The sequence below is a fragment of the Pseudophryne corroboree genome, chromosome 2 (assembly GCF_028390025.1).
Source record: "Pseudophryne corroboree isolate aPseCor3 chromosome 2, aPseCor3.hap2, whole genome shotgun sequence".
Classification (NCBI taxonomy): Eukaryota; Metazoa; Chordata; class Amphibia; order Anura; family Myobatrachidae; genus Pseudophryne; species Pseudophryne corroboree.
In genome coordinates, this window is record NC_086445.1 from 494,373,218 (window position 1) to 494,396,648 (window position 23,431).

The 23,431-nt window shown below is 45.9% G+C and overlaps 1 protein-coding gene across 1 annotated transcript in view; it reads left to right on the forward strand.

Annotated features, from left to right (window-relative positions):
- The window catches only part of SSC4D (scavenger receptor cysteine rich family member with 4 domains), a 109,512-nt gene that overhangs the window by 52,173 nt on the left and 33,908 nt on the right, over positions 1-23,431 (forward strand). The window contains exons 3-4 of the mRNA XM_063957167.1: positions 8,498-8,803; positions 9,072-9,143. Coding sequence (XP_063813237.1) covers positions 8,498-8,803; positions 9,072-9,143 — 378 coding nt within the window. The remainder of the gene's footprint in view (positions 1-8,497; positions 8,804-9,071; positions 9,144-23,431) is intronic.

The window sequence follows — 23,431 nt, forward strand, 5'->3', positions numbered from 1 at the left end:
GAGAACAAATGGCAAACACAGAGGATAACAAAATGGCTACAGAGAAACTTACACACGTGGGAATGATTCGCAAGCGCGTCCTGGATCCAGCCCTCAGCCTTCAATGTGAAAACCTTGCAGAGAGAGTGAGTGACTGGCCCAGCAATGGTGGTCCTTATATACACAGCATACAGTAACAATACAATGGTCCCTATAATCTCATTGTTCATTGGACACAGGAATGTGTCTCTGCATTATAACAAAAGGTCATAGGTGGGTTCGAACAGGTGGGCTGTGTCTCTCTCCAACTGCTCAGGTGGGAGGTATGCTCAGGATTCCCGCCGCATGGATAATGAACAGCAAATACAGTAAATGTCTATGAACTACTTTTGTACATAACTATACGCAGGAGCGAGCAATCTCTTCCTAACCAACACTGAAATGTTACTATTAAAATACTCTACAGCTGGATACTAGACACCACCATTCAACCTTTATCTGACCCTTCCTATCATGCAAAGAGGAATTTCTCTGTCCACGAACCATTTAAACTAAACATACTTGCTGACATTGTTTAAGGGAATATTATCTACAAAACACACTATATGGGTTAAATATGTTGCGATCGAGTCGCTCGCTAGACGCTCACAAACTCTACCGCAAATGCGCATACCACGCGCCAAAGCGCACAGCCGTAGAAGCTTTTTTACGCAAAGTGCGAATATGCGCACGCACGGCAGTGTGAGTGTGGGGGAACTTCCGTAATCATTACAAGCGGGTGGCCAGCGCAGCTGTTACGATACACACCACGGTATGTGCAGTGCAGAAAGAGGCGCCTACTGTATCATATAGTAGAAGAGTGTCTCTTTTTTTCTGACAGACAGAGCAGCTCCCCGCAGCATATGGGTGATTGGACTAGCGGATCCAGCACTGGATCCGCTGTCCAATCACATTTGCCTCGCTGCCAGGGGCGGGTTTCCCCTGTCAACGAGGCACTTGCAGAAGTGCCGCTTTCCCCTCTGGTTTTAATGGGCTTTTACAGCCCTGTGCTTTGCCCCGCCCCCCGCTTTAGCCTGTTCCTATTGTAAATGGGAGGCACTGCTATCAGTGCCTCCCAAAGCACTTTTAAGCTCTGAAATGTATAGCTTAATATAAAGAAATTACTTATGACACAGACAAATATGTGTCATAAGTATTTTCTTTATATTATATTAATCATTGAAGACAGGGGAGGCACTGCCTCCCCTGACTGCACGTCCCTGATTGTTGAGATGTATTGTAGAGACTAATCCATCAATGAAAGCCTCTGATTTTACCAAATAGCATGAACTTCTTTGGGAATATGCCAGAGAGCACATACTTTGTTTTCCCAAGATTGCCTAATATAACTACAGATTTACAGTGCACCCACACAAACTTACAGCTGTAGGACCACCCACACAGGCTTGTGTTAAATATCTGCTGGATGCACCTTAATTGTGCTGTTTCTATGTGAGGAAGTATCTTTATTGGATTCAGCACATCTACAGTGTATGAAAAAGAAGTTTTGTAGTGGAAGCACACACTGACTCTGGACTGCGGTTTTATTTAGTCAGGATGACCGCAGACCAGTAACCATTACACAGTAAATGTTCATGGCCCTGTCACTAGCTAACAGAGATCTACTCCATAGTCACCAGCCAGCCAGTCGGTCATAAGATAAATGGTCCAGACAGCCTTTTATACCTTAGAGTCCTCCCAGACTGACAGGCGAGCAACAATACCACCCTGACTTCATAAGGAAGTACCTTAAACCTGCTCTGCTTTGATGAGTCACATGACTTCAGCTGTGCCAGACTGCAGAGGAAACACACTGAAATCTACAAGCAGGTAAGATACACACTTTTTAATCCTCCAAATGCATGATATTTTCACAAGTGGTGAGATACTGTTAGTCACTGAGGGATCAACACATCCCTAGCAATTTCCACCAACTTCCAAGTAAGACCTTTTCTCCATCCACACGGTCACTGCAAGATGCTGTTCAGAGTGGCATAACTTCCTATACAAAGGATGAATAAACACACAAGTGAGCTATCGGACATATTCCCATTGTTTGGAAGCTTTATGTATCTCTTTCACAGAATATTACATCACAGACTTTGACATTAATGGCATCTGAAGAAAGACACAATTCACATACATTGTGGCAAATTTACTAATGTGGGAGTTTTTTTTTAGAACTGGTGATGTTGCTCTTAGCAACCAATCAGATTCTCCTTAATATTTATCTATCTGCTTCTAGAAGATAATAGATATAATCTGATTGGTTGCTATGGGCAACATCACCAGTTCTTGAAAACTCCCACTTTAGTAAATTTACCCCATTGACTATTATACTAGATTTACACTAACCGTTCCTGTATCCGCTTTATATGTTTAATGACTTACCATATTTGTGTTATACACTGAGTGGCCAAATTATTATGACACAGGGTTCATTCTTTGTTGGGCTACCCTTAATACTGCTTCGATACTTCTAGGCGTGTGTTCTACTAACTGTCGTTATGTTTAGTGGGGAATATTAACCCAAATACAGGTTCTGAAGGTTTGATGGTAGCAGCTCCAGAAGGATCCATGCCTTTGTGCTGGTGTCTCCATATCCTCACTATACCATTTGCATGGTGTAATTGAATCATAAGGCCACATGACCCATTTCCAATCATTTACTGCCCAATGCCTGGGTTCTTAAGCAAACTGGAGGTGTTTCACCCTGTTAGCTGCAGATATTAATGACATACGGACAGGCCTACTGCTTCTGTAGTAAATACAATGTAATGTGTGGCATACTGTTCATTGTCAGACCAATTTAATTGATCTCTGATTCAGATTATCCATAATTGTGTTGCCCATCTGTGGGACTGAACAAGTCTGCCCATGTTCCATCCCACTCGATCATACAACCTCAGGCCCTGCACTTCCATAGGCCTTGAATTCAGACCCAGTTTTTTGTTGGTCCACTTTAACAGCAGCCACCTTTGAACAAAGCACCGGTGCATCTGTTAATGCTTGCACCACTGCTGTGAGCACCAACAATCATTCCACATGTAAAGTCCTTTCAGTTGTGTTAACCATTAGTCCATGAGTGATACCCTTCAATAGTCTCTGCATACATTCGCCTTTCGGTTCTTCTAAGATTCAGACATCCTAAAGCAGGGATGCAGTTAAATTGCCAACTGTCAGGATCCCGGTGTTCAGGATACAGACACCGAAATCCCGACAGCCGACACCGAAAGAGTGTCATTGGGTCCAAATCGCCTACAAATCTTTCCATTTCTTGCTTCACACATCCATCTACTTTCATACTGACAGGCTGGGAGTGTGGCAGTGCTCTGTAATGTCACAGTACAGTGCCATCTGTCACTGACATAGAGAAGCAGCAGCCTCTCCCTGCTGCCCCCTATCTCTACGTGCACTACAGAAGATAAGAAGTGTTTACTGAATGGCGGTAAAGGGTTGGTTATTTTCATTTGACTAGATGGGTCAGTACTTACTCTGCCATTTATGTGGGGCTGTTTGAGGAATCTGCTTGTAATTGGCTGACAGGTAGGGGTGACAGAAAGAGCTCAAGTACTGTATAACATGGGGCTGGATAACTTTATTGGGAAGTGGGGCTAGTCACTTAGCCTATAGCAAGCAGCCTTTCCCATAGAGCTAGTCACATTCACACGTTACTGGATGCTCCCATATCTTCCAGCCCAGAATAGTATCTACCTAGCTAGTGCTAGAATGTGAAGCTTAAAGCAGGAGTAAACAACAAACTTGCAGAGGCATTGGCATAGATAGCATAGTAATAAAAAGTGTATTTACCAGGCAAGCGATTGGTCAGGGCTGGCAGCAGACAAGGAATGTCAAGACAACAGACACAGTGCTTAAAAAATATTTATAATTAAACAATAGTCAAGTTCTGTAAACAGCAAGGTTAATTGAGTTACTCATACACATACATATATGCAACTGAAACAACTTCTAACATCCATAGCCCTTAATACGTTCATTGGCCATGCCCTCTTCTTTTCTTTTGAACAGTATCCTCTCTGGGGTAAGGCATATCTCTTACCCGACTGCTAGAATAAACAATCATGAACAGGAATGATATTACTCAGATATGCATCTCTCATTCAATTATTGGATGTGGAACTTGTTCATTTGTCTAGTGAGGTACTTCTAGAGCACAGATAGCCGCCACTGACGCGTTTCATGACTCTGTAGTCTTTATCAAGGTATCACCTTGTACAATTAAGGGGTACATTTACTAAGCAGTGATAAAGCGGAGAAGTGAGCCAGTGGAGAAGTTGCCCATGGCAACCAATCAGCACTGAAGTAACATCTATCATTTAATTTGCATACTATAAAATTATACAGAGCTGGTGATTGGTTGATATGGAAATGTCTCCACTGGCTCACTTCTCCGTTCTTTTCACTGCTTAGTAAATGTACCCCTAAATCTCTAAAGCATATCGACATTCCCCCCACAAGTGACTATGTCACCACCAAGTACAGACTTCCATATATGGCCCATCCTCTAGTCTAGTTAATTTATAGCATTACATTTTTCTTGCATATAGTATACAGACTTTCATTTTTGTTTATTATAACTCGCAATGTTAGGGAATATTGGTGATGCTTTTATTTCAGTTTTCTGTTTTTAAAGTCATTATATACAGTATACCCGTACATACTGTATATGTATATGATTTACAGCTTATTTCACATTGTTTAAAGAGTACATATACACTCTATGGACAAAAGTATTCGGACACCTGAACATTACACCAACAGGGACTGTAATGACGTTGTATTCAAATACATATACTTTAATATGGAGTTGGTCCACCTTTTGCAGCTATACCAGGTTCCACTCTTCTTGGAAGCCTTTCCACAAGATTTTGTAGTGTTTCTGTGGGAATGTGTGCCCATTCATTCTGTAAAGCATTTATGAGGTCAGGCACTGACATTTGACGAGAAGGCCTGGCTCGCAATCTTCGTTCCAGTTCATCCCAAAGGTGCTCGATGGGGTTGAGGTCAGGGCTCTGTGCTGACCAGTCAAGTTCTTCCACACCGAACTCATCAAACCATGTCTTTATAGTTTTTGCTTTGTGCACTGGGTCACATTCATGATGGAATAGAAAAGGGCCTTCCCCAAACTGTTGCCACAAAGTTGGAAGCGTAGCATTGTCCAAAATGTCTTGGTATACTGAAGTATTGAGATTGCCATTCACTGGAAATAAGGGGCCTAGGCCAAACCCTGAAAAACAGTCCCATGCCATTATCCCTTCTCCACCAAACTTCACAGTTAGCATAATGCAGTCAGGCAGGTAACTTTCTCCCGGCATCCGCCACGCCCAGACTCGCCCATCTGACTGCCAAACAGAGAAGCGTGATTCATCACTCCACAAAACACATTTCCACTACTCCACAGTCCAGTATCGGTTTGTGCTTTACACCACTCCATCCGACGCTTGGCAGTGGACTTGGTGATGTGAGGCTTGCAGTCAGCTGCTCAGCCATGGAAAACCTTTCCACTAGGCTCCCGCTTCACAGTTTTTGTGCTTACATTAATGCCAGTGGATGTTTGGAACTCTTCAGCTATGGAATCAGCAGATCATTGTCAACTTTTAAGCACCATGCGCATTAGCAGCCGATGACCCCATTCTGTGATTTTATGTGGTCTTCTGCTTCGTGGCTGAGTTGCTGTTGTTCCAAAATGCTTTCACTTTCTAATAATATCACAGTTGACCGTGGATTATCCAGCAGGGTTGAAATTTCATGAGCTGTCTTATTGCAAAGGTGGCATCCTATCACAGATCCATGCTTGAAGTCACTGACCTCTTCAGAATGACCCATTTTCTGTTACAAATGTTTGGAAATGGAGACTGCATGGCTAGGTGCTTCATTTTATACACCTGTGGCAACGGATCTGATTGAAACACCTGAATTTAATAATTAACAGCTGTGGCCAAATTAGCTGTGGCCAAATACACACAGCAGTTGCAGGATGTTTTCACTTTCACATCCTGTAGTTAGCAGCTGCTTTGGTCATCAGAGTATTCTGATCAGCTCAGTTTATGTTGGAACACTGAAATGATGACCCTCTTTCAGATGTGGTTGGAGTTGCTATAGTTGCTGCTTACATGAAGCAGCAGCAAAAGCTCTGATATGTAGCAGGAGGTGTCACGCCTCTTGCTGCATTACTGATCCGAGCTGTGTCCAATGATATAGTAATGGATCATCTCCAACATTATCGGACTGCTGCGTGATCCATGGGGTCGCACAAACTGACAGCCACATGTGCTACACAGAGTCCAGGAAATCTCCATCCTCTGACGGAGATCCTGGCCTCTTCCCTCCTCCCTCCTCCCTCCTCTGTAACACTGCAACATGCCTCACTTTTAAGAAACAGAGGCTTTCCCCACCTCCAAATGGCATCAGACTGTCAGTCACTGAATGTCTGCTGCTGTAGTGCGTCCGCCAATGCAGACCCATGCTGCACATGCGCAGTACGGGTCCAGCATATGTGCAAAGTACAGAACATCAGTACTTTGCTGCATGAGCCGCAACTCCGATCTGAGTGAGGGCCATTATGTGGCCACTTCTGTGTGTTTTGTTAGTGAGAGAAATAAATTAACATAAAGGAATAATTCTAGTAATATTTCCACATCAAAGCTACATATCCTATCTAACATGGGGCCTGATTGTTTTAAGTACTGATGTTTTAAGTACTGCGCATGCATCCGAGTCTACCTGCATATCAGTGACGTGCGGTGAGTAGAATTGCTGGGGAGGCACTGGCTGATCAACAGCCACCCCCCCCCTCCCCCATATATATCAATAAAAAAATAAGCATTGGGCTCCCCCTATTTGATGATAACCAGCACCAGGTACAATCAGTCAGGGGTATAATGCCACTCAGTGTGGGGTCCCCCTTACCATCACATTAACAACCCCCAAACTGGTCAGCTCAGGGCTGGAATTCCTCGGCAAGTGGAGACACCCAAACATTTAAATTCGGCTCCCCCCTCCAAAGCAACAACCAGCACTGGGCTGATAATCCAGTGCTGTGCCCCGCACCCCTGGTGGCGGTTGGTGCATGGTTCATGGTAGGCAATATTGTTCTTTACAGGCGGCTTAAAGGTCCCAGCAAGCCTGCTCAAGCATGCTGGCACTTGGAGAACCACAAATGCTAGCATGCCCGGACATTAAGGGCATGCTGGCACCTGTAGTCCACCTGTAAAGAAAATATTAAAATAAAAACACCACATCTTTTGTTTTAATAATTTATTGCACTGCATCTTCACCTGGGGGCGGCGGCGTTTCAGATATTTTTCATGGCTGCCGCCGCTTCCCCAGTGCTTCCGGCGTCTTCTATCTTCGGGAGCTCTTCCTTGCTCCCTCTCCGCCGACGGACTGATTGGCTCATGGCAGCCATCTTGTAATTAAAAAATTACGCTGTGGCGCCATTTTTGAAACTGGTATTCGCTGACGAACTCTGCAGAATGGCTAGCAGGCACTGGATCCTCTCGGACCCAGGCCTGCCGCCATCCACGCTATCTCTGACGGGTCCCTCCTCCAGCAACCGCCGTCGCATATGTCCGCTACCCAGTGGATCCAGAACTGGATCTGCTGGGCCAATCAGATCTCCCGGACTGACAGGGGCGTGCTTTCATGTGAGTGAATGCATGACCCTGTCATTGAGGCACCTGTACTGGTGCCGCTACTGTATACTATTTCAATGGGCTTTTACAGCCCGTAGCTTAGCCCCGCCCCCTGCCCGCCCCCGCTTCCTGAAGTTTACAGTTGGCAGCAGGAGGCACCTCTCCCGCTACCTCCCACCCTGCTATGCAAGCATCATCATGGGGGAAATGAGTACAATAAAACAAAGAAGATATCTATGACACAGAATCTGTGTTATAAATATCTTCTTTGTATTATTTTAAACATTATGACAGGGGAGTCACTGCTTTCCCTGCCTCCCCTGACTGCACGTCCCTGCTGCATATGTGCCCTGATTGTTCCCACAGGGAGACGCAAAGAGTGTGGGCGTTCCTGGAAAATAATGCGGCGAGGAGGGGGGGGGGGGGGGAGAGGGCTAAAGAAGCACAGCGCTCACACAGACATACTCAGAGGGAGAAACGTTATCTGCCATCGGGCTGGTGGAAGTTTCTATGGTGCGACCAATGTTAGGACAGCCTAGTATGGGTATAATTTAATTCTATCCATGCACCATCTCAGAGGTGGCAGATATCTGCACTCTTGAAATAAGTTGAAGCAAGCTGTGACTCATACAGAAATATGTACAGGTACAGTAATGACTTTAAAAACAGAAAATTCAATAAAAGCAGAACCAATGCTCCCTATATTCCGGTACATGGCTAGATATGTGATAAAGACGTTAGCATTTACTAAATCACTTAGTGGAATATAACTGAGTGGCAAATAATATACATTTTCTTTAACACTGCCATGCTCTTCCATGCAGATATTCGCTTAGTGAATGGGGAGAGCCGCTGCCAAGGCCGAGTCGAAGTTCTGTACAATGGCACTTGGGGGACAGTATGCGATGATGATTGGGACATTGTAGATGCCAACGTGGTTTGCCGACAGCTGGGTTGTGGCAACGCCGTTACTGTACCTCACCGGCTCTCATTTGGCCATGGAACTGGACCAATTCTATTAGATAATGTGGACTGCAAAGGAAGAGAAACAGCACTGAGCCAGTGCAGGAGCCTCGGATGGGGAATTCATAACTGCTACCACTATGAGGATGTTGCTGTCACCTGTAATGGTAAAAAGGTTTGCTTCCGGTCTGTCATTGGATAGAATGATAAGGTTACGTTGTACGTCTTTTACTAAAAAGCTCAACTGCATCCACTACACAAATGTGCGCCAGTGACTTCATTACCTAATATGTGGTGATAGATATTAATATACAATGTAAAATGATACAATACTTTTATGGGAATGTTTGTAACTTGCTCTATCTACATTAGCAAAACTCAGAATGTTTAATAACTAATATTCTGTTACTGCATGTTATTTATTTATTTATCCAGAAATATTACCTACACCAAGTAACAAGGGTATGTCCACAAAAACATCCTCAACATCCTTGCAAAATGGTCTACGTAAGTTAAACCACCCAAACGTTTGCAGAGTGTAATTGTATTGTGTGTTTGTGCATTTTGTGTTTCAGACTGTTCACAGACCATTTAACAACATTTCAGGGCTTTGGGCAAAGATCATCTGAGTGGTCTCTGCCATATTCATGCCACTTCCCCCTACCTGTCAAACCTCGTTTCTGTTCACACTGCTTCCCACACACTCTTTTCCTCTACTAGACAGTGGACACTCTCTCACTGCAACTCTGGTCACCTCTTCTTACACACATCCAATATTTCTCCTGTGCTGCCCCAGGCTTTGGAACTTTTCCTTTCTTTTATCAGAGTTTCTTATAGTATCCACACCTTCAACTGGGCAACTGATGCTGGGTACACACTAGACAATATGCTCCATGAGCAATATCGTTGAACGTTTTCCCTTGAACTTCCCGGAGTACCGGACAAACGATATTGAGCGTACACACTGAGTAATTTTTACAAACGACCAGCAATATACAGTTATCCGATTCTAGGGTTTTTCATCTACGGGGTAGGAATTTCATGGGGGTCGTTAATCTTTTGTAGCATACCCACTGGACGATATGTACCTTATCGGTAACGTCATAGCCAAAATTGACGTGCATGTACAGACGACAGAACACCTCACTAGCGACCAGCGGGACCGTGCATCATTAAAAAATAGTGCGCACACACTGGACAATATTACAAACGATATCGATCAGAAGGGTCAAAATGAGCGATATTGTTTAAAATATCACCTAGTGTGGACCCAGCTTAAGACTTACCTCTTCACAAAATCCTATCAGCCCTCCTCATTACTCTTCTTCTCTGAGCTCCCACCTACTTTTTTTCCAGGCCACCCTCTTGATTATGTCCCTTCCCGTAATCTTTAAGCCGTCATGGGCAGAGCCCTCTTGCTTCTATTCTCTACTACTAGCATTATCCCTGTCACCAATGTGCCTCTGTTCCCTGTCTCCTTTCAGCCACTAGCCACTGTTTTTCTGTGTGTGTAAACCCACTTGAATGCTCATTTATTGCCTATTTATTTGTACTCCCCCCAAGCAAATTTTCACTACTTGCTTTCGCCAGTCATAATGAGTTGACCTACCCTCCCCTTTATTCCCCTATCTGGCATTTAGTAGTAACGTTTTGTTTTAGCTATCCTATGTTTTAATGTTCCATTGTATTTTTAACCCCTGTACAAAGCTGCGTATACCTTGCAGCCATATAAATAAAAAATAATAATAATGCCCCTCCCCTCTAGATGTAGTTATGTGACCGGTGGTCAGGAGACTGCTGGTCACAATACTTTCCCTTCATCCTGCCCCCTCACAATCCCGACGATCGGCATGCCAACCAACGAGGACTATTCCCACTCGTGGGTGTCCATGACACCCATAGAGTGGAAAAAGAACCTGTGGCAAGCGCAGATCACCACCGAGCCCCCAGCGTGGCGAGAGCAGTAAACCCGCAAGGGGCTTGTTGCGCTCACCCCCGCTGGCATTCCACCGCCAGGATCCCGTCTTTGGTCACGCTCACCCAACACCTCCCCTCTCCCCAGCACAGATTTTCAAATCTGAAATAAAACTCATGAAGAATAACAAAAATGCAGTAATGTTTATGACCAGCAGGAGGCAGATGCACTCCACAAACCTTGTAAATTAATTGTAATTTGTAAACTATAATTATATACCCTTGTAATATGCATTTGGTTTTTACATTCTTTTTTATGGTGTCATTTTATTTGCATGCTGTAGACATGTCTATGCTCTACATATGCAGGGCAGTCGAAAGCCAGGATGGGCCCAGGTACTTTTCAAGGGGTGTAACCTAATCACAAGAGGTGTGGTCATGTACTCAGAAAAAAATACTGAAAAAAATTGTATTTTAAGCACCTCCATGGCCACACTGCAGCCCAGTACACAGCAGTGTGTGCTGAGCTGAGGAGAAGAGCTGCAGCTGCTGCTGCTAGGTAAGGGGGAGGGGGCCTGGGCCACTACTGGCCCCTCACTGGGCTCCTCCATCAGACCTGGGCCCGGGTAATTTGTACCCTTTCCCCCCATCTCTCGGCACCACTGTACATATGTCAGGTGTGTAATGATTAGTGATGAGCGGGTTCGGATCCTCGGAATCCGAACCCCCCCGAACTTCACCCTTTTTACACGGGTCCGAGGCAGATTCGAACCTTCCCGCCTTGCTCGGTTTACCCGAGCGCGCCTGAACGTCATCATCCCGCGGTCGGATTCTTGCGAGATTCGTATTCTATATAAGGAGCCGCGCGTCGCCGCCATTTTTCACTCGTGCATTGGAAATGATAGTGAGAGGACGTGGCTGGCGTCCTCTCAGTTTTATTCAGGTGGCTGCAAATATCTGTGCTCACTGCTTTATTGTGGGGACTGGGGACCAGCAGTATTATATAGGAGGAGTACAGTGCAGAGTTTTGCTGACCAGTGACCACCAGTATTATACGTTCTCTGCCTGAAAAACGCTCCATATCTGTGCTCAGTGTGCTGCATATATCTGTGCTCACACTGCTTTATTGTGGGGACTGGGGACCACCAGTATTATATAGGAGGAGTACAGTGCATAGTTTTGCTGACCAGTGACCACCAGTATTATACGTACTCTGCCTGAAAAATGCCCCATATCTGTGCTCAGTGTGCTGCATATATCTGTGCTCACACTGCTTTATTGTGGGGACTGGGGACCACCAGTATTATATAGGAGGAGTACAGTGCAGAGTTTTGCTGACCAGTGACCACCAGTATTATACGTTCTCTGCCTGAAAAACGCTCCATATCTGTGCTCAGTGTGCTGCATATATCTGTGCTCACACTGCTTTACTGTGGGGACTGGGAACCAGCAGTATTATATAGGAGGAGTACAGTGCAGAGTTTTGCTGACCAGTGACCACCAGTATTATACGTTGTCTGCCTGAAAAACACTACATATCTGTGCTAAGTGTGCTGCATATATCTGTGCTCACACTGCTTTACTGTGGGGACTGGGGACCACCAGTATTATATAGGAGGAGTACAGTGCAGAGTTTTGCTGACCAGTGACCACCAGTATTATACGTTCTCTGCCTGAAAAACACTCCATATCTGTGCTCAGTGTGCTACATATATCTGTGCTTACACTGCTTTACTGTGGGGACTGGGGACCACCAGTATTACATAGGAGGAGTACAGTGCAGAGTTTTGCTGGCCAGTGACCACCAGTATTATACGTTCTCTGCCTGAAAAACGCCCCATATCTGTGCTCAGTGTGCTGCATATATCTGTGCTCACACTGCTTTATTGTGGTGACTGGGGACCACCAGTATTATATAGGAGTACAGTGCAGAGTTTTGCTGACCAGTGACCACCAGTATTATACGTTCTCTGCCTGAAAAACGCTCCATATCTGTGCTCAGTGTGCTGCATATATCTGTGCTCACACTGCTTTATTGTGGGGACTGGGGACCACCAGTATTATATAGGAGGAGTACAGTGCAGAGTTTTGCTGACCAGTGACCACCAGTATTATACGTTCTCTGCCTGAAAAACGCTCCATATCTGTGCTCAGTGTGCTGCATATATCTGTGCTCACACTGCTTTATTGTGGGGACTGGGGACCACCAGTATTATATAGGAGGAGTACAGTGCAGAGTTTTGCTGACCAGTGACCACCAGTATTATACGTTCTCTGCCTGAAAAACGCTCCATATCTGTGCTCAGTGTGCTGCATATATCTGTGCTCACACTGCTTTATTGTGGGGACTGGGGACCACCAGTATTATATAGGAGTAGAGATGAGCGGGTTCGGTTTCTCTGAATCCGAACCCGCCAGAACTTCATGTTTTTTTTCACGGGTCCGAGCGACTCGGATCTTCCCGCCTTGCTCGGTTAACCCGAGCGCGCCCGAACGTCATCATGACGCTGTCGGATTCTCGCGAGGCTCGGATTCTATCGCGAGACTCGGATTCTATATAAGGAGCCGCGCGTCGCCGCCATTTTCACACGTGCATTGAGATTGATAGGGAGAGGACGTGGCTGGCGTCCTCTCCGTTTAGAATTAGAATAGATTAGAGAGACACTTGATTTACTAATTTTGGGGAGCATTAGGAGTACTCAGTAGTGTACAGTGCAGAGTTTTGCTGATAGTGACCAGTGACCACCACTTTTATTTATAATCCGTTCTCTGCCTGAAAAAAGCGATACACAGCACACAGTGACTCAGTCACATACCATATCTGTGTGCACTGCTCAGGCTCAGGCCAGTGTGCTGCATCATCTATTATCTATATATAATATTATATATATCTGTCTGACTGCTCAGCTCACACAGCTTATAATTGTGGGGGAGACTGGGGAGCACTACTGCAGTGCCAGTTATAGGTTATAGCAGGAGCCAGGAGTACATAATATAATCCGTTCTCTGCCTGAAAAAAGCGATACACAGCACACAGTGACTCAGTCACATACCATATCTGTGTGCACTGCTCAGGCTCAGGCCAGTGTGCTGCATCATCTATTATCTATATATAATATTATATATATCTGTCTGACTGCTCAGCTCACACAGCTTATAATTGTGGGGGAGACTGGGGAGCACTACTGCAGTGCCAGTTATAGGTTATAGCAGGAGCCAGGAGTACATAATATATTATATAGTGAGTGACCACCAGACACACAGTGCAGTTTATTTAATATATCCGTTCTCTGCCTGAAAAAAGCGATACACACAGTGACTCAGTCAGTCACATACCATATCTGTGTGCACTGCTCAGGCTCAGGCCAGTGTGCTGCATCATCTATATATATTATATATCTGTCTGACTGCTCAGCTCACACAGCTTATAATTGTGGGGGAGACTGGGGAGCACTACTGCAGTGCCAGTTATAGGTTATAGCAGGAGCCAGGAGTACATAATATTATATTAAAATTAAACAGTGCACACTTTTGCTGCAGGAGTGCCACTGCCAGTGTGACTAGTGACCAGTGACCTGACCACCAGTATATAATATTAGTAGTATACTATCTCTTTATCAACCAGTCTATATTAGCAGCAGACACAGTACAGTGCGGTAGTTCACGGCTGTGGCTACCTCTGTGTCGGCACTCGGCAGCCCGTCCATAATTGTATATACCACCTAACCGTGGTTTTTTTTTCTTTCTTTATACATACATACTAGTTACGAGTATACTATCTCTTTATCAACCAGTCTATATATTAGCAGCAGACACAGTACAGTGCGGTAGTTCACGGCTGTGGCTACCTCTGTGTCGGCACTCGGCAGCCCGTCCATAATTGTATATACCACCTAACCGTGGTTTTTTTTTCTTTCTTTATACATACATACTAGTTACGAGTATACTATCTCTTTATCAACCAGTCTATATATTAGCAGCAGACACAGTACAGTGCGGTAGTTCACGGCTGTGGCTACCTCTGTGTCGGCACTCGGCAGCCCGTCCATAATTGTATATACCACCTAACCGTGGTTTTTTTTTCTTTCTTTATACATACATACTAGTTACGAGTATACTATCTCTTTATCAACCAGTCTATATTAGCAGCAGACACAGTACAGTGCGGTAGTTCACGGCTGTGGCTACCTCTGTGTCGGCACTCGGCAGCCCGTCCATAATTGTATATACCACCTAACCGTGTTTTTTTTTTCTTTCTTTATACATACATACTAGTTACGAGTATACTATCTCTTTATCAACCAGTCTATATATTAGCAGCAGACACAGTACAGTGCGGTAGTTCACGGCTGTGGCTACCTCTGTGTCGGCACTCGGCAGCCCGTCCATAATTGTATATACCACCTAACCGTGGTTTTTTTTTCTTTCTTTATACATACATACTAGTTACGAGTATACTATCTCTTTATCAACCAGTCTATATATTAGCAGCAGACACAGTACAGTGCGGTAGTTCACGGCTGTGGCTACCTCTGTGTCGGCACTCGGCAGCCCGTCCATAATTGTATATACCACCTAACCGTGGTTTTTTTTTCTTTCTTTATACATACATACTAGTTACGAGTATACTATCTCTTTATCAACCAGTCTATATTAGCAGCAGACACAGTACAGTGCGGTAGTTCACGGCTGTGGCTACCTCTGTGTCGGCACTCGGCAGCCCGTCCATAATTGTATATACCACCTAACCGTGGTTTTTTTACTTTCTTTATACATACATACTAGTTACGAGTATACTATCTCTTTATCAACCAGTCTATATATTAGCAGCAGACACAGTACAGTGCGGTAGTTCACGGCTGTGGCTACCTCTGTGTCGGCACTCGGCAGCCCGTCCATAATTGTATACTAGTATCCAATCCATCCATCTCCATTGTTTACCTGAGGTGCCTTTTAGTTGTGCCTATTAAAATATGGAGAACAAAAATGTTGAGGTTCCAAAATTAGGGAAAGATCAAGATCCACTTCCACCTCGTGCTGAAGCTGCTGCCACTAGTCATGGCCGAGACGATGAAATGCCAGCAACGTCGTCTGCCAAGGCCGATGCCCAATGTCATAGTACAGAGCATGTCAAATCCAAAACACCAAATATCAGTAAAAAAAGGACTCCAAAACCTAAAATAAAATTGTCGGAGGAGAAGCGTAAACTTGCCAATATGCCATTTACCACACGGAGTGGCAAGGAACGGCTGAGGCCCTGGCCTATGTTCATGGCTAGTGGTTCAGCTTCACATGAGGATGGAAGCACTCAGCCTCTCGCTAGAAAAATGAAAAGACTCAAGCTGGCAAAAGCAGCACAGCAAAGAACTGTGCATTCTTCGAAATCCCAAATCCACAAGGAGAGTCCAATTGTGTCGGTTGCGATGCCTGACCTTCCCAACACTGGACGTGAAGAGCATGCGCCTTCCACCATTTGCACGCCCCCTGCAAGTGCTGGAAGGAGCACCCGCAGTCCAGTTCCTGATAGTCAGATTGAAGATGTCAGTGTTGAAGTACACCAGGATGAGGAGGATATGGGTGTTGCTGGCGCTGGGGAGGAAATTGACCAGGAGGATTCTGATGGTGAGGTGGTTTGTTTAAGTCAGGCACCCGGGGAGACACCTGTTGTCCGTGGGAGGAATATGGCCGTTGACATGCCAGGTGAAAATACCAAAAAAATCAGCTCTTCGGTGTGGAGGTATTTCACCAGAAATGCGGACAACAGGTGTCAAGCCGTGTGTTCCCTTTGTCAAGCTGTAATAAGTAGGGGTAAGGACGTTAACCACCTCGGAACATCCTCCCTTATACGTCACCTGCAGCGCATTCATAATAAGTCAGTGACAAGTTCAAAAACTTTGGGTGACAGCGGAAGCAGTCCACTGACCAGTAAATCCCTTCCTCTTGTAACCAAGCTCACGCAAACCACCCCACCAACTCCCTCAGTGTCAATTTCCTCCTTCCCCAGGAATGCCAATAGTCCTGCAGGCCATGTCACTGGCAATTCTGACGAGTCCTCTCCTGCCTGGGATTCCTCCGATGCATCCTTGCGTGTAACGCCTACTGCTGCTGGCGCTGCTGTTGTTGCCGCTGGGAGTCGATGGTCATCCCAGAGGGGAAGTCGTAAGCCCACTTGTACTACTTCCAGTAAGCAATTGACTGTTCAACAGTCCTTTGCGAGGAAGATGAAATATCACAGCAGTCATCCTACTGCAAAGCGGATAACTGAGGCCTTGGCATCCTTGGTGGTGAGAAACGTGGTTCCGGTATCCATCATTACTGCAGAGCCAACTAGAGACTTGTTGGAGGTACTGTGTCCCCGGTACCAAATACCATCTAGGTTCCATTTCTCTAGGCAGGCGATACCGAAAATGTACACAGACCTCAGAAAAAGAGTCACCAGTGTCCTAAAAAATGCAGCTGTACCCAATGTCCACTTAACCACGGACATGTGGACAAGTGGAGCAGGGCAGGGTCAGGACTATATGACTGTGACAGCCCACTGGGTAGATGTATGGACTCCCGCCGCAAGAACAGCAGCGGCGGCACCAGTAGCAGCATCTCGCAAACGCCAACTCTTTCCTAGGCAGGCTACGCTTTGTATCACCGCTTTCCAGAATACGCACACAGCTGAAAACCTCTTACGGCAACTGAGGAAGATCATCGCGGAATGGCTTACCCCAATTGGACTCTCGTGTGGATTTGTGGCATCGGACAACGCCAGCAATATTGTGTGTGCATTAAATCTGGGCCAATTCCAGCACGTCCCATGTTTTGCACATACCTTGAATTTGGTGGTGCAGAATTTTTTAAAAAACGACAGGGGCGTGCAAGAGATGCTGTCGGTGGCCAGAAGAATTGCGGGACACTTTCGGCGTACAGGCACCACGTACAGAAAACTGGAGCACCACCAAAAACTACTGAACCTGCCCTGCCATCATCTGAAGCAAGAAGTGGTAACGAGGTGGAATTCAACCCTCTATATGCTTCAGAGGTTGGAGGAGCAGCAAAAGGCCATTCAAGCCTATACAATTGAGCACGATATAGTAGGTGGAATGCACCTGTCTCAAGTGCAGTGGAGAATGATTTCAACGTTGTGCAAGGTTCTGATGCCCTTTGAACTTGCCACACGTGAAGTCAGTTCAGACACTGCCAGCCTGAGTCAGGTCATTCCCCTCATCAGGCTTTTGCAGAAGAAGCTGGAGGCATTGAAGGAGGAGCTAACACGGAGCGATTCCGCTAGGCATGTGGGACTTGTGGATGCAGCCCTTAATTCGCTTAACAAGGATTCACGGGTGGTCAATCTGTTGAAATCAGAGCACTACATTTTGGCCACCGTGCTCGATCCTAGATTTAAAGCCTACCTTGGATCTCTCTTTCCGGCAGACACAGGTCTGCTGGGGTTGAAAGACCTGCTGGTGACAAAATTGTCAAGTCAAGCGGAACGCGACCTGTCAACATCTCCTCCTTCACATTCTCCCGCAACTGGGGGTGCGAGGAAAAGGCTCAGAATTCCGAGCCCACCCGCTGGCGGTGATGCAGGGCAGTCTGGAGCGACTGCTGATGCTGACATCTGGTCCGGACTGAAGGACCTGACAACGATTACGGACATGTCGTCTACTGTCACTGCATATGATTCTCTCAACATTGATAGAATGGTGGAGGATTATATGAGTGACCGCATCCAAGTAGGCACGTCACACAGTCCGTACTTATACTGGCAGGAAAAAGAGGCAATTTGGAGGCCCTTGCACAAACTGGCTTTATTCTACCTAAGTTGCCCTCCCACAAGTGTGTACTCCGAAAGAGTGTTTAGTGCCGCCGCTCACCTTGTCAGCAATCGGCGTACGAGGTTACATCCAGAAAATGTGGAGAAGATGATGTTCATTAAAATGAATTATAATCAATTCCTCCGCGGAGACATTGACCAGCAGCAATTGCCTCCACAAAGTACACAGGGAGCTGAGATGGTGGATTCCAGTGGGGACGAATTGATAATCTGTGAGGAGGGGGATGTACACGGTGATATATCGGAGGGTGAAGATGAGGTGGACATCTTGCCTCTGTAGAGCCAGTTTGTGCAAGGAGAGATTAATTGCTTCTTTTTTGGGGGGGGTCCAAACCAACCCGTCATATCAGTCACAGTCGTGTGGCAGACCCTGTCACTGAAATGATGGGTTGGTTAAAGTGTGCATGTCCTGTTTTGTTTATACAACATAAGGGTGGGTGGGAGGGCCCAAGGACAATTCCATCTTGCACCTCTTTTTTCTTTTCTTTTTCTTTGCATCATGTGCTGATTGGGGAGGGTTTTTTGGAAGGGACATCCTGCGTGACACTGCAGTGCCACTCCTAGATGGGCCCGGTGTTTGTGTCGGCCACTAGGGTCGCTAATCTTACTCACACAGTCAGCTACCTCATTGCGCCTCTTTTTTTCTTTGCGTCATGTGCTGTTTGGGGAGGGTTTTTTGGAAGGGACATCCTGCGTGACACTGCAGTGCCACTCCTAGATGGGCCCGGTGTTTGTGTCGGCCACTAGGGTCGCTAATCTTACTCACACAGTCAGCTACCTCATTGCGCCTCTTTTTTTCTTTGCGTCATGTGCTGTTTGGGGAGGGTTTTTTGGAAGGGACATCCTGCGTGACACTGCAGTGCCACTCCTAGATGGGCCCGGTGTTTGTGTCGGCCACTAGGGTCGCTAATCTTACTCACACAGCTACCTCATTGCGCCTCTTTTTTTCTTTGCGTCATGTGCTGTTTGGGGAGGGTTTTTTGGAAGGGACATCCTGCGTGACACTGCAGTGCCACTCCTAGATGGGCCCGGTGTTTGTGTCGGCCACTAGGGTCGCTTATCTTACTCACACAGCGACCTCGGTGCAAATTTTAGGACTAAAAATAATATTGTGAGGTGTGAGGTATTCAGAATAGACTGAAAATGAGTGTAAATTATGGTTTTTGAGGTTAATAATACTTTGGGATCAAAATGACCCCCAAATTCTATGATTTAAGCTGTTTTTTAGTGTTTTTTGAAAAAAACACCCGAATCCAAAACACACCCGAATCCGACAAAAAAAAGTCGGTGAGGTTTTGCCAAAACTAGAGATGAGCGCCTGAAATTTTTCGGGTTTTGTGTTTTGGTTTTGGGTTCGGTTCCGCGGCCGTGTTTTGGGTTCGAACGCGTTTTGGCAAAACCTCACCGAATTTTTTTTGTCGGATTCGGGTGTGTTTTGGATTCGGGTGTTTTTTTCCAAAAACACTAAAAAACAGCTTAAATCATAGAATTTGGGGGTCATTTTGATCCCAAAGTATTATTAACCTCAAAAACCATAATTTACACTCATTTTCAGTCTATTCTGAATACCTCACACCTCACAATATTATTTTTAGTCCTAAAATTTGCACCGAGGTCGCTGTGTGAGTAAGATAAGCGACCCTAGTGGCCGACACAAACACCGGGCCCATCTAGGAGTGGCACTGCAGTGTCACGCAGGATGTCCCTTCCAAAAAACCCTCCCCAAACAGCACATGACGCAAAGAAAAAAAGAGGCGCAATGAGGTAGCTGTGTGAGTAAGATTAGCGACCCTAGTGGCCGACACAAACACCGGGCCCATCTAGGAGTGGCACTGCAGTGTCACGCAGGATGGCCCTTCCAAAAAACCCTCCCCAAACAGCACATGACGCAAAGAAAAAAAGAGGCGCAATGAGGTAGCTGTGTGAGTAAGATTAGCGACCCTAGTGGCCGACACAAACACCGGGCCCATCTAGGAGTGGCACTGCACTGTCACGCAGGATGGCCCTTCCAAAAAACCCTCCCCAAACAGCACATGACGCAAAGAAAAAAAGAGGCGCAATGAGGTAGCTGACTGTGTGAGTAAGATTAGCGACCCTAGTGGCCGACACAAACACCGGGCCCATCTAGGAGTGGCACTGCAGTGTCACGCAGGATGTCCCTTCCAAAAAACCCTCCCCAAACAGCACATGACGCAAAGAAAAAAAGAGGCGCAATGAGGTAGCTGTGTGAGTAAGATTAGCGACCCTAGTGGCCGACACAAACACCGGGCCCATCTAGGAGTGGCACTGCAGTGTCACGCAGGATGGCCCTTCCAAAAAACCCTCCCCAAACAGCACATGACGCAAAGAAAAAAAGAGGCGCAATGAGGTAGCTGTGTGAGTAAGATTAGCGACCCTAGTGGCCGACACAAACACCGGGCACATCTAGGAGTGGCACTGCAGTGTCACGCAGGATGTCCCTTCCAAAAAACCCTCCCCAAACAGCACATGACGCAAAGAAAAAAAGAGGCGCAATGAGGTAGCTGACTGTGTGAGTAAGATTAGCGACCCTAGTGGCCGACACAAACACCGGGCCCATCTAGGAGTGGCACTGCAGTGTCACGCAGGATGTCCCTTCCAAAAAACCCTCCCCAAACAGCACATGACGCAAAGAAAAAAAGAGGCGCAATGAGGTAGCTGACTGTGTGAGTAAGATTAGCGACCCTAGTGGCCGACACAAACACCGGGCCCATCTAGGAGTGGCACTGCAGTGTCACGCAGGATGTCCCTTCCAAAAAACCCTCCCCAAACAGCACATGACGCAAAGAAAAAAAGAGGCGCAATGAGGTAGCTGTGTGAGTAAGATTAGCGACCCTAGTGGCCGACACAAACACCGGGCACATCTAGGAGTGGCACTGCAGTGTCACGCAGGATGTCCCTTCCAAAAAACCCTCCCCAAACAGCACATGACGCAAAGAAAAAAAGAGGCGCAATGAGGTAGCTGACTGTGTGAGTAAGATTAGCGACCCTAGTGGCCGACACAAACACCGGGCCCATCTAGGAGTGGCACTGCAGTGTCACGCAGGATGTCCCTTCCAAAAAACCCTCCCCAAACAGCACATGACGCAAAGAAAAAAAGAGGCGCAATGAGGTAGCTGACTGTGTGAGTAAGATTAGCGACCCTAGTGGCCGACACAAACACCGGGCCCATCTAGGAGTGGCACTGCAGTGTCACGCAGGATGTCCCTTCCAAAAAACCCTCCCCAAACAGCACATGACGCAAAGAAAAAAAGAGGCGCAATGAGGTAGCTGACTGTGTGAGTAAGATTAGCGACCCTAGTGGCCGACACAAACACCGGGCCCATCTAGGAGTGGCACTGCAGTGTCACGCAGGATGTCCCTTCCAAAAAAACCTCCCCAATCAGCACATGATGCAAAGAAAAAGAAAAGAAAAAAGAGGTGCAAGATGGAATTGTCCTTGGGCCCTCCCACCCACCCTTATGTTGTATAAACAAAACAGGACATGCACACTTTAACCAACCCATCATTTCAGTGACAGGGTCTGCCACACGACTGTGACTGATATGACGGGTTGGTTTGGACCCCCCCCAAAAAAGAAGCAATTAATCTCTCCTTGCACAAACTGGCTCTACAGAGGCAAGATGTCCACCTCATCTTCACCCTCCGATATATCACCGTGTACATCCCCCTCCTCACAGATTATCAATTCGTCCCCACTGGAATCCACCATCTCAGCTCCCTGTGTACTTTGTGGAGGCAATTGCTGCTGGTCAATGTCTCCGCGGAGGAATTGATTATAATTCATTTTAATGAACATCATCTTCTCCACATTTTCTGGATGTAACCTCGTACGCCGATTGCTGACAAGGTGAGCGGCGGCACTAAACACTCTTTCGGAGTACACACTTGTGGGAGGGCAACTTAGGTAGAATAAAGCCAGTTTGTGCAAGGGCCTCCAAATTGCCTCTTTTTCCTGCCAGTATAAGTACGGACTGTGTGACGTGCCTACTTGGATGCGGTCACTCATATAATCCTCCACCATTCTATCAATGTTGAGAGAATCATATGCAGTGACAGTAGACGACATGTCCGTAATCGTTGTCAGGTCCTTCAGTCCGGACCAGATGTCAGCATCAGCAGTCGCTCCAGACTGCCCTGCATCACCGCCAGCGGGTGGGCTCGGAATTCTGAGCCTTTTCCTCGCACCCCCAGTTGCGGGAGAATGTGAAGGAGGAGATGTTGACAGGTCGCGTTCCGCTTGACTTGACAATTTTGTCACCAGCAGGTCTTTCAACCCCAGCAGACCTGTGTCTGCCGGAAAGAGAGATCCAAGGTAGGCTTTAAATCTAGGATCGAGCACGGTGGCCAAAATGTAGTGCTCTGATTTCAACAGATTGACCACCCGTGAATCCTTGTTAAGCGAATTAAGGGCTGCATCCACAAGTCCCACATGCCTAGCGGAATCGCTCCGTGTTAGCTCCTCCTTCAATGCCTCCAGCTTCTTCTGCAAAAGTAGACTTACTTTAATCATATAATTGATACTCATTTAGCGGTATAGATAATCAATAAACTTTTAATTGATGACATAAAAAACAAAAATAAGAAAAAAGAAAAAGAGGAAAAAATAAAATAAAGATAAAGAAAAAAATAATAAATACCAATAAATAAAACAATTAATAACACCAATATTAAAACTGATACTGAGATGGAATACCAGAGAAAAATATATACCAATGATAATTTAATCTAATTGGCTTGAAACATTTGTAAAACCTGTGCAAGCTAAATTAATATCGCACAATGTCCTCGCTTGGTAGTAAGATCCCTTGGAATAGTTCAGATGGTTAATAGTTGCTGGCCAGAAGGAAACATAGTTTCATTTTTCATGAAGATTTTAAAGATTGATATAATGTCATCCACATATACCACAATGTGACAGTACGGATCCAGCTGAATGAAATAGCCTTTGAAAAGGATTCCTTAATACACAGTCTCTTATGTTAGAGTTACCTGGGTCCCACGGCACTGGTGCTGTACCTCTGTGATCCTCCTACTG